Source organism: Martes martes, assembly GCF_963455335.1.
Source record: "Martes martes genome assembly, chromosome: 2".
Lineage (NCBI taxonomy): Eukaryota > Metazoa > Chordata > Mammalia > Carnivora > Mustelidae > Martes > Martes martes.
The window spans coordinates 145,674,217-145,686,269 of record NC_137889.1 but is presented as its reverse complement, the minus strand read 5'-3'; the positions used below and the strand labels follow the sequence as shown (position 1 = coordinate 145,686,269).

At 57.2% G+C, this 12,053-nt stretch overlaps 1 protein-coding gene across 1 annotated transcript in view; it reads left to right on the top strand.

Annotated features, from left to right (window-relative positions):
- The window catches only part of WDR1 (WD repeat domain 1), a 43,512-nt gene that overhangs the window by 14,154 nt on the left and 17,305 nt on the right, over window positions 1–12,053 (top strand). Inside the window, exons 4-5 of the mRNA XM_080797728.1 lie at window positions 3,804–3,951; window positions 4,931–5,111. Of these exons, the coding sequence (XP_080653854.1) occupies window positions 3,804–3,951; window positions 4,931–5,111 (329 nt within the window). The remainder of the gene's footprint in view (window positions 1–3,803; window positions 3,952–4,930; window positions 5,112–12,053) is intronic.

Genomic DNA, 12,053 nt, shown 5'->3' with positions numbered 1-12,053 from the left:
AGAGATAGGCACGCTTGGCTGATGGCTAAAGCCGGCAGTCAGGCTAGTGTGTGAAGGGCTTGGCCACGAGTGTGGCCCAACGTAGGCACTTATCGATGTTGGTGTTTAGACTCACTCCAACTCGATCTATAAAACTTGCTCTAATTTATATGCCTTGGTTTATTTTAGCCGTGTGATTTTTTTCTTTCTTTCTTCCTTTTTTTTTTTTTTTTTTTTTTTTGGCCAGCCCTGCTTGCCAGCAAAATACCTTTTCTTTGAAAGCCCCAAGATGTGACCCTGGTGCCTTTTAAAATCATGTCTTCTCAGGAGAGGAGTGTGGTTGGCGAGGGCCCCGCTGCCTGCTTGGCGCGGCTTCCCCACCCTGGCGCGTGGAGCTGCAGGCCCGGCTGCTGAAGCACGTGGGAGCCCAGGCCTGCAGTCCACGTTCCGGGGCAGGGCCCTCCACCAGCCAGAAGTCTGGGCTCTTCAGATCCTAGTGCTAAATCAATGAGGAAGCCCGGCACAGAGACCGCTGCGAAGGACAGTCCACATAAATAAAGGGTCAGTTGGACGTTCTGCTCTCATAAAGGCGCCCTGATTTGGTGGAGGAACTGAGGGAGGTCTGGGCTGCATGCAGATCTAGGTGCTCTTGGGCAGAGATCACATTTACTTTTCTAGCAAGCTGGTCCCTTGAATCGAGTGAAGAGAAGGAAACCTTCATTGCAGAGATTAGGTGCTAAGGTAAAAATAGTATGGTTGTACAGAGTTGGGAGGGAGAGAGAGAGGGAGAAAGGGCTTTGCTCTCTGGCTAAGTGGGTTACCTGGTACCTGGAGTTCCCCACATTAGGGTGGGGATCCCAGTACCTCAGGAGGCCTGTGGCTTGCTCCCAGATGGGGTTCCAGCCCTCTGTGGGACCTATAGATTTCTGTGAGTCTGAATGGTCTGTGTCCACTGAATGAACCTTCTGGAAAGCCTACTATGTAAGGAGCTCATGCCAGAGGCTGGATCTCGAGCCCTGAGCAAAATGGTCAGTCTGCCCTTGGGTTGACATGGCCCATGGTGTCATGTTCTCTTGTTCAGAACCATTTCCAGAGCAAACCCAGTTCCCTTTTTCTAGCTGTGTCTTCCTTGGGTAATTTTGATGCCACTGGTCTATGCTCTGTGCTCCATCCCTTGGGTACCCACCAGGGCTCTGGATCCCAGGCTGCCCTCAGAGCAGTGCACCTAGGCCGCAGAGAGTCAGGCTTCCTAGGAGAGGGGCCCCTGCCCAGAGGAGAGGAGAACAGGAGGGTTGCTCAGGTGAGGAATGTAGGAAGAGAGGCCAGGCTGCGGAGCTGGCAAGCAGAGGCCTCCGTGGGCACTGGAAGGCCCACCTCACTCCCTGTTGCCGCCCACGTTGCTAAGCTGCTGGGGAGTGGGGGCAGAGTGCAGGTTCAGACTGCTCCCCTTGGTGTAGCGTGTTATCTGGAGGGGGAGATGCCTTCCCAGTGAGGGGACAGAAGGAACTCTCTCCCCATCATCTCTGGCTTCTTGCAGGTGTCCTCTGCCCCTGAGCAGGTATCTTTGTTGTGTCCCCAGCACTCAGCACAGGGCTTGACACCCATGGGCACTTGATCAGATCTCCTGGCTGCACAGGGGCTGCCCTTGTCAGTGGGGCCCAAGCGCCTGGTCCCCAAGCCCCACTTTCTCTTCCTGAATCACGATGCAGTCGTAAAAAAGGATGAAAGCATGCCATCTGAGACCCCACGGGGCCCAAGAGGATGTTAGAGTAAGTCAGATAGCCTGAGAGAGACAAAGGCCGTATGATTCCACTTAAGAGTGGAATCTAGGGGAAAAAAAGGATAAACAAAAGCAGAATCAGACTCTATAAATACAGAGAACACACGATGGTTGCCAGAGGGGAGGGGCGGGGGTGGGGGCAGTGGGATACACAGGCTCCCAGGTGTGGAATGAGCGAGTCGGGGGAAGGAAGGGCACTGTCCAGGGAACACAGTCTCAGATGTCATGTAGTGATGTCAGGACAGATGGTGGTTACCCCTGTGCTGCGCAGAGTGTAACTTAGAAACTTGTCAGGTCACTGGGTTGTACACCTGAAAGTAATGTGACGTTGTCAGCTCTCCTCAGGAGAAACAAAAGGAGGATTAAATGGACGAGCAGGGCCCATGCAGGAGGTAGAGTGTCTGGTGGGGAGGCCGTGGGAAAAATAGCTGGTTCCCAGCCCAGAGAGGAGCCCGAGTCCCGTACCCATCCCGGAGCAGGAAGGGGCTGGCCGGCTCCGTCCTGGCCAAGAAGGTGGGACACGGTCAGCCTGAGCTATGGACGCTGATGGGGCTGGACTTTAGAGCCACCTGGACCGGCCTGAGCCCAGCTGACAATATGGCTTGGTGTGTGCGTGAGCGTGCGCGTGATACTGCGTGCACACGTGTCCTTCCTGCACACACACTGCTCCGCTCCTGGAACTCCAGCCTCTGTCTCTTTCCTTTCCTGCTCGCCTGTTCACTAGAGACTGAACTAGTTCCAGGTCATCTTTGCAACTCCCCTCGGCCAGGCCGCCTTCCTGGACCTCACCCAGAGAGGCCCAGCACCCCCAGGGCCCCTCAGGTCGTGCTCTTCACATGGCAACGAGTCTTCCCTTGTCTGCCCTGCGGACTGTGGGCGCAGCTGTTTGCTCATGAGGCAGGGTCTCTGGTGGCCCTTAGTTCCTTTGCTGGCAAGTGATGACCAGCTTGCAGCGGGCGCCTGCTGTGTATCCAGCGCTTGTCTGACATTTTCCACGTGCTGACTCGTGTCACTTCTCAGTAGCTCCCCCGAGGTGGCCCTGTCCTCCCTCTCTGGTTGGCACAGCTGTAGGTGTAGGGTGTTGTTTGATGCCCTCAGAGCCCCAGGAAGCCTTCGCCTACCTCAGCCCTGTGCCCTGAGCTAGAGGACAGGACCTGTGCTCACAGAGCAGCGGGAGGGTCTCTGTGATGTTCTAAAGGGGCCTGGGGACCCTAGGAAGCCCCAGAGCCTCCCTCCTGGGAAGAGTGCCCACCCAGCCCAATCTGGGCCGAGGATTTAAGCCTGAGGAGTTAGTGTAAAATCCTCCATCTTCGTGCTAATTTGGGAATTCAGTGCTCTTTTGGAAAGGGCTGTGTGGGGATCAGTCTCAGATCTTGGTGACAGGATCCTGCCTGGAAGGGAGGGGTGTGCGTCTCCCTCGGCTGCCGTGTCACTTGGTTACTCATCCCTAAGGAGAGGTGTGGCTTTCTGTCTAGAGCACCACTTCTGCCTGCCTGCACCCACCTTGCATGCCTCCCACAAGGCTCCTGTGCTCACCTCACTCGTCTGGGCCGTCGGGGGGTGCGTCATCGTAGATGCGGGGGATGCAGGCGAGTAGCTGGAAGGGAGCCCAGGCGGGGGCCGCAAGGAGGTCCCGGCATGCACCAGCCGCACACAGCTCCACTCCGTTAGCACAGCCACTGCTTGGGAGAGGCGGCTGTCACTAGTCTTGGCCCATTTTGCAAATGAAGAAACTGAGTATCAAGCGTTCAGAAAGGTGCCCGATCCCTGTAGGCCATTTAGACCCCCCTTCGAGGAGACTAGAATTAGACCCAGAGAGCTGCCTGACGCCTTGGGCTGTGTCTCTGTGTGCCTCAGTGCTCTGGTGCCCACACAGAGCTTATTGTCCAGGGAGTGGCTGGTGAGCTGCAGTGGCCCATTGTGCTCACTTGAAATGCCGCCTGGGGCAGTGGAGCCCCCAGGCCCTGCTGGATGGGCACACCTGGTGCCCACATCACCCAGGCCCAGGGATGATCACAGCTGTTGCCACCCTTTGTGCCCACAGATGTATCTGGAAAGCTGAGGATCTGGGATACCACGCAGAAGGAGCACCTCTTAAAGTATGAGTATCAGCCTTTCGCTGGGAAGATCAAGGACATTGCTTGGACAGAAGACAGTAAGAGGATCGCAGTGGTCGGGGAAGGAAGGGAGAAGTGAGTCTCTGGCCTTGGCGCCTCCCTGCCCGTGTGTCTTGGCTTTGCTCTCTGTGGGTGCTCCAGCTGGGAGGGGAGCGGTGACCTCTGGGCCAGCTTGGACCAGTGTGTATTGAGGCCCCATGGGGCCGGGCCCTTCTCTTTCTGTCTCTGACATCCTCAGCCCCTCACCTGGAGCGCCAGCTGTCGTGCCCACACTCCAGGCAGCAGGAGATGAGGAGGAGAAAGGGAGCTCCGATCTCTGTTGGGGTCCCTCCCTTCATGCCAGCAGCCATACCTGGCTGCAGGGGAGCTGGGCACGTCACCGAAGGTGGTGACCTTCCGAAGGAAGAGGGGCCCGGTGGAGACGGGGTAGGTGTGCCGCAGCGCAGGCTTCCCTCCAGGGCACCACGGCAGCTTCAGGCACTCGGACTTGGCAGGCACGCATCTCGTCTCGCTTACTCGGAGGCTATTTTTAATGCATGTTCTGGCAGGGGTTAGTTCTGCCAGTTTTTCAGGTCATCCTGTTGGTCTTAAGAATTCAGTTTGCCTCCAGACACAAGGAGGAGCCCCCTGCAGTACGTACTTACCAGATGCCAACTGAGAGTAGGGCATCGTCTCCTATCTGGTAGGGGGTGGTGGCTGCTGATTACCTTGGTCCTGCCCAGTACAGCCACTAGGAAACCGAGAAGCCACAGGGCTGTTCCCCAGCAGATGTTTCTAAGGGACCTTCCACATGGGAGACTTGTTGGCCCTGGGCCATACAGACGCGGACATCCAGTCCCTTCCCAAAACCACTTATTCTCGGATTCTTTGACCAGCACCGCACAGAGCCCAAACCATGGTGTCTCTGGTGTTGTCTCCTTTAGCGAATGTGTGTGAAGTGTGGCTGTGAGCATCCCCGCACTGTACCACCCCACGTACTGGCCTCGCAGCTGCCCACATCTCATCAACCATCCCCAGGGTTGATTGTTTTCTTCCTGTGACTCTCTGGGTGAAGGTTTGGAGCTGTCTTCCTGTGGGACAGTGGCTCTTCCGTGGGTGAGATCACGGGACACAACAAAGTCATCAACAGTGTGGACATCAAGCAGAGCAGACCCTACCGGCTGGCCACGGGCAGTGACGATAACTGTGCCGCATTCTTTGAGGGGCCACCATTCAAGTTCAAGTTCACAATTGGCGTAAGTGGACGTCCCCCTGGGGGTGGTTTGCACATGAAACCAGCAGTCTAGACCTGCGGGGTTGTGAGCACATGCCATTTATGCTGTGGTGTATAGACAGAAGTGGGGTTTGCAGGGGAACGTCCTGTGATGGTGGGACAGCACACTAGCCCCAGGCCGACATGGCCCTGCCCTCAGGCCAGAAGGGCTGCTTCCAGCAAGGAGGGACCTGCCCTGGGAGATGTGTGTGTTTCTGGGGTTGTGGGGTGAATGAGCGGATCTCTGATGGCCTGTGACCAGGGGAGCATCCTGGCCTAGAGGAGCTTTGTCAGAAAGGGGTGGCCCAGCCTTGGCTCTGGTTCTGCCAACTCAAGACCTGCTGGTGAACTTCCAGGGATACCAGATTCGTCTCCTCTGGTGAGATGATGAGGGCAGAGTCACAGCTGGAATGTGACACGTGATGAGAGTTAGATGCTTTGCCTGTGGAAGACACATGTCTAAACACCTTAGCAGAGTGTCCCAGCTCTGCTCCTGCTCCCTGATTGGGACAAGGGTCTGAACCTCAGCCTCACTTTTCCTATATGCAAGATGGGTATGGGGGTATCAATAATAGTGCATTTTAACCATGAACTTAACTGCACAGCTGCCCACGGGTCCAGAGCAGTTCTCGGTCCTACCTCATCGAGGATTAAATGAGAGAATGTCCTTCAAGAGGCTCCGCGGGGACCACTGTTTACTTTGATGACTGAACACAGTGACTCATAAACCAGGCAGGGTGTGGCTGGAAAGGACGATGCCACTTCCTCAGCGGGTCCCCGTGGGGTAGTACTCAGGCAGTGGGCAGAATGTCTAGTGCAGATCTTGGCTCAGGGATGGAAGAGCTCTGAAGGGCTTCCCTGCTGGTGAAACGGACTCCGTTCTGTCCCCAGGGCCCCTGAGTGGGGCCAGGCGGCTGCGTGGGAAGCCCCACGGGGTGTGCAGTTCAGAGCTTTTGCAGCGGTTCTTGTGGCCATCTCCTGTGGCTGCTGCCCAGTTGGTAGGTGGTGGGGGTTTTTTCGAAGGCTGTGTTCAAGGTCAGTGTTCACTAAGTGCAGATCGAGGTTCCGAGGGATGGGTCGGATAGCTAAACTTCATGCCTTGCACCCAGGAGAGGAAGGAGGAGGGGATGGGTTTCTGTGGCAACAGGAGGCTGTCTTTGCCTATCTCAGTGAAGCTGTCCCTATCTCCAAGTCCCCCTCCTCCCCCCTACTGTTTGATGTCACTTGGATGTGATCTGGGCTGTGGGCCAGTGAGGCTTCTCTCCCTGCCCCAGGAAGGGTCGCTTCCCCTTTGCAGATGTAGATTAAACCCAGCCAGGAGCAGCGCAGCGGCCAGTCCGCAGAGCCGGGTTTGCACCCAGGCAGCCCTCGCCTGTGACTTCAGCACTCTGCCAGCCTTCCCTCTGCTCACCTGGGGACTTGGCTGAAATAATCTTTCTCTTTCCGTTTTCCTTTCTAACCTGAGAACATGGCCCTCACCCCAACACCCCAGCCCAGGGCTATCAGGTACGAACATTTGCCCCCTGGCACTTGTGTCCAGGGTGGGCATGCAGCTTGTCGTCAGGTCTGCCTGTGGAGCCTGTCACCCATGGGTTCTGCTTCTGGACCTGGCTGCAGATCAGGAATGGAGGACATTGGATGGCAGCCCAGCACCACAGCTGGCTGGCTCTGTGACAGTTGGATGGGCCAGTGGTGTGGTTCAGTCCCCTTGGGAGACAGGATGGTGATGGCCGTTCTCCTATGGGAGGATGTAAGATGCTGGTGAACATCAGATCGGAGTGTCCACGAGGAGATCTTTGGGTGCTCCAGACAGGCTCAGGTGGCCAGCAAATGAAGGATGGGGAGAAAAATGTTTGGGGCCCTACACCCACCCAAAATGGCCCGTCAAGTGTTGACAACTGTGTAGATCAGTCTGACTTAGGCATGTGCATCTCCCCTGGAACCTCAGAGCCCCAGAGTGCACCTGCCATGGGTGGCTGGCTGCCTGCCCCCTTAAGCTCCAGCTTCTCCCCATCTCTCCCTCTGCACCCTGTCTGAGGCTGTGGGATGAGGACTGAGCATGTCAGGAGCACAGAGGGGTTGAGCTCAAGTTGCTGCCCTGAGAAAGACCAAGTTGTGTCTCCATTTCAGTAAGTGCTAGAATAAAATGCTGGTGGTGCGTGTACCCAAGGGGAGGTGAGGGCAGGGTTTCGGATAAGCCAGAGTGCCTGAACGTGCTTAGGTCAGCCCTCCCCGGCCATCCTCCTGCCCTACATGGGGGTGCCAGGTAGCTTTTCTCTTTGGTTCTTGAGCTCATCTGTGTAAACCAGCCACTCATGTCGTATAGTAAGTGTAGACTCCTGGCTCCTGGGGAGTTGAGTAAGGACCCACTTCATCCGGAGCCAGCCAGGCCCTCGGGCTGTCAGGTCAGCGTGAGTTTTCCTTTGCCTGGACCTGCGATGGGCTCCAGAAGCTGCAAAAAGATGAGGTGAAGGAACCAGCACTGGAATAGGCTCTGGCCCCCCCTCATTTCATAGGCCATGGGCCACCTTGGGCAGATGACATCCCAGGATTGTAGGGGACCGGCTGTGGGACGGAGGCTTGCGGCATCTCTGTTTCTGCCTCGTGCTGGCATTCTGTGGCAAAGGTTGAGGTTCCCTTGGAGGACCCAAGAAAGAAAGGGCAAGTGTGCCCTCGCCTCCTCCTGCTTCTGCAGCAGGAATTTCTTCCTGCCGAGCACGTCCCTGTGACCAAGGCGTGGCTAGCAACCCACGGGCACGTTGGGCAAGGTTCAGCACCTTTCTGGCCTTGCCCTTTTCCACCGGGGACAACCATAGACTCCCCTTCCAGAGCAGGCACCTGGGAGGACTACGCCCACAGCCTATCCCGCAGCCAGGTGTGGTGGTCTGTAGGTTACTTTGTCTAACTCAGTGATTGCTTAGGTGGCACTCATGAGGCCCAAGCCTGCTTGTCCAGGCTGTGGTTGTGTGATCTGGAAGTGGAAACTTCCTGCCTGAGTTTCTGAGTGCAGACAGAGCCCACCTGTGGCAGAGGGGACACCTGGTCTCCTCTCCAGCCGGGTGTGCTGTGCAGCATGATCAGCTGCTCTGGAAGCAGCTTTCTCTAGCCACCTGTGGTCTCACCTATCACGGGCGGCGCCGAACTGGGGGGATGGGGTGTCCCGCTTCCTTTGGCACAATGGAGGTGAGTTGAGCTAGAAATGTGTCTTGGCTATTATTAGAGGCATTACTTTTCAAGGCAGTTAAGTAAAATTGGACCTCTGCTATGCAGGATTTTCTGGGGGGTGTTTTTCCTGTTTCCTGACTCTAAGCAGGGCAGAATGCCCGGTGTCAGGCCTTCAGCGTGTGTTGGGTGCCTGCTTTGGACAGGCTCTGGGCTGGGCCTGCAGAACACTCCGCCTTGTCCTTAGCCGTTCTGCCTTCTGTCCTCATATCTGCCGGTCTCGCTGTTCAGAGAGCTGTGGGTGCTTTAGTCCTGGTCACGTTGGGGGTCAGCGGGATAGGTCTCCTTCCCCCCATTTCCTTCCTGGTCTGCTCCTGCACGGGCTCTGGCTGATGGTGGGGTGGTGGCCAGACACGCCTTCTGCCCCTTCCTCTGGTCCTCTTTCTGCAGAGGAAAGTGGTCACTGAGCCAGTCTGTCCAGGTGGCAGGAGAGGCAGGCAGAGGATGGGGGTCACTTTTGTGTCTCAGCCACGCTGAAGCAGGCAGAGGGTATGGTGTTCCCCCTCCAAGCAGCTGACAGGGGAGACTTCCCAGAGGGAGAGGAGGCCAGGTGTGGAGGGGGCGGTCAACTGAAGGAGTGAGGCAGTGTTGCAGTTGAGGACAGAAACCCACTTTGAGAGCACTGACTAAAGGTGCATGCTGTGTGCTCAGGGAGGATGAGGAGGTGGGCCCAGGTATCTGAAGCTGTTTCTCCCTCCATGAGTTCATCACAGGGAGCAGGACAGGGGGGCAGGGCACTGCGCTGTGAGGGTTAGTAGCAGTTGTATGTTCTGGGGACAGCTGGGGCCAGTGAAACCAGGGAGGGCTCCCAGAGGGGACACCTGAGCTGACCAGCTCGTCTGCCTGTGCTCGCTGGAGTCAAGCCACAGAGCCCTGTGGTGCTCTGACCCTGTCGGTGACAGGGGCTCAGGTATGTTACTTATTACCTAATGGCTTCACAGCTCTTCTCAGTGTCAAGAGGGGGTGATGATGGGGGAGGGATAATGACAGTGGGGGTTCTTGGGAGGATCTGCTGACACAGGGCTCCAAGGAGAGTCTGCTGTGACTAATGGGCGGACAGGTGTCGATTGGACACCGAGGGCCTTCCACATCAGGGAACGGCATGAGGGAGCTAGGCCTGCAGGATGGTGCTGTGTCTCCTCCAGGGAGCGTGGGGGAGGGGAGGGCCAGGGGCTGTGAGCCCCAGCCCAATAGGTGGTGGCTGGGTTGAGCAGCCAGGGGAAGGAGGAAGCCCCGCAGGTGTGTGAACCCTCTCTGTACCCCTCCCCGCCTAGATGTTTCCCCAGACCCCTTCCTTCTTTGTACTCAGGCCTCACCTCCCTGTGGAACAGGCTATTTTTAACCCTCACTTTTTTGGTTAATGGGCCGTTCACTGCTGTTTTCCTTTAAGTGGGCTATTTCAGGAGCAGACATTAGTTTCCTACTCATTTGGACTCTTGGCTCAAGCTGCAGGAAAAGCTGACAGGGAGGAGTTTCTAAAGCCTTTGGCTATAGAAACAAACACGGTGCCTGGTTCTCTGGGGGCATCCGCTTTTTCTGGCCCTCACTAAACCCAGGCTTTCCCACAAGCCTGCCTTGTTCCAGGGCCTGAGGAGTGATGTGCAGCATTCTTTCGGGGAGGAGGGCCATGAGCCCATCGTGTGTGATGTCCCCTTCCCATCAGAGATGCTGAGTGCTATAAGGAGTCGGATTCCCGAGAGATGGTGGCCAGGGCAGAGGGCCCTTCTGAGGAGAGGCAGCGGCCTCATAATGGGATCGCTTGGGCTGCTGGGTGGACATGCACAGGTGCGCAGCTGAGTGTTTGGTGCCGCCCTTCAGGAGGGCATCCTGACTTCTGTGAGCTGGGTTTGGGATCCAGGGACGTTCCTGTTCTCTCAGGGAAGCAGCGAAACTGGAGTTCGTTGTGCGGTGGAACTGAGTGGTGGCCGGCCGCCTATCTCTTGGCATATTCCTTATGCCTGGTGAAGGGGGCCAGCATTGCGCTGTAGCGACCCCTGTAGCCGGGGTTCATTCCATTTCTTATGCGCTCTTTTGGCATCCAAGTTCTTGGGGAGCCCAGCTGGCTCCCTCGAAGCCCTGGGTGGATGGCACCTTGGTGGCATTTGGCCTGGGGAGGGAAGATCTGATCCAGGTGCTCCCCAGAGCCAGTGCAGCCAAGCCTGGAGATCTGGAAGAGAAACCAGAGCCCCAGGTTCTCTCTGGGCCTGGTTGTCTCCTCGGAGGGGTCTGGAGGTTCCCTGGGGCCCTTGAGGTGATAAGGTGGTGAGTGACAGGTGGCTGTGAGGGAGACAGAAGCACCCAGGAGGGCATGAGAGATCCCGGCTTGGGAAGCAGACTCCTTCCACTGTGGTTCGGCTTGGCGGATTGCACTTGCTCTAAAACACAGAGGCCAGACCTGGGAGCAGGGAAGGTCAGCCCTCACCCAGATGAGTACACACTGTAAACCTGGCCACGGCCTTGTTGTCACCCTGCAGGCCTGACCTGGCTGAGGCTGGGCCCCAGGAGTGAGGTGGGTGGCCTGTTAGTAGTGGGAACTGCCTCCCGGCGGTCCCAGAACCAGGGCCAAGTTCAGGCGGTAGCCGTGAGCCCATCATACCTCCGTCACGGGCACCAGTGATGATGCCCCAGAGGACAGGCTCTTGAGTCAGAGCCAAGTTGCAGCCCCATGATGGTGCTTGCCGAAAAGAGATAGGAAGGCAAGCCAATTTGTGTGGCTCACCAGTGTCACTGCACTCAGAAGGCTCAGGCTTTCCTGTTCCCAGCCCTGCGGGGGAAACCCCCTGAGGGAGAAGAAGTGCTGGCTGCTTCTGGCCTTGTCAGCTGAGGGGAGCGGTGGGATCGCTGAAGAGCAGCATGCCGGGCTGGCTCTGTGCTTCAGCTGTGGACCGAGGCCCGTGGGGCCCAAGGGGCCTGGCCTGGAAGTGTCCTCGGGCAGAGATCGCAGTCTCCTGGCTCCGAGGGATGGAGCTGCATGCAGCAGGGAAACCCCACTGAGGGGCGACTCCTCTGATCAGCCTCCCAGGTGGACTTGGCAGACACGTGGATTCCTCTGGTCCTGGCCCGTGGCTCCCCTCCTCGGGATCCTGGCCCCGATTTCTCCTTCCTGGCCTGAGCTGCTTCACCAGTGCAGTAAGCACGGTGTCCTTGAAGGGCTCTTCTTCTGGGAGCGTCACAGACGGTGTGCCCCGTGCCTGTTCCTGGGCTGCCATAACAAGGGACGACAAGCCAGCGGTTCAGCATGGGTTTATTCTCGTTTCCGGAAGCCGGAGCCTTAGCTCCCCATGTCAGCAGACTGGTGTTCCCCTGACTCCGTTGGCCCGAGGGGCACCCTCCCAATCTGCCTCCGTCTTCATGGGCTCTTCCCCCACCCGCTGTCTGACTGTCCCAGTCTCCCTCATCAGAGTGCACCAGTCACTGTAATGGGGCTGCCCTAAGGACCTCATCATACCTCGACTGTGTCCGCATAGACCCTCTTTCCTGAGGTTTCCATTCACAGGTGGCACATTTTCAGCCCGATTCAGCCCCTTGCATGACATAGACACACATGGAGCCTTCGCATGAGCGGCTCCTGACTTAAGTGAACTTGTGCTTGGCCTCGGGGGATGCTGTGGGGCAGGTGATGGGTGGTTAGGTGTTTATGCCCCAGGAGCCCTTAACCCTTCCTGCTTTGAGGAGAGCTAATATTAAGTTCACTGAAGGGGTG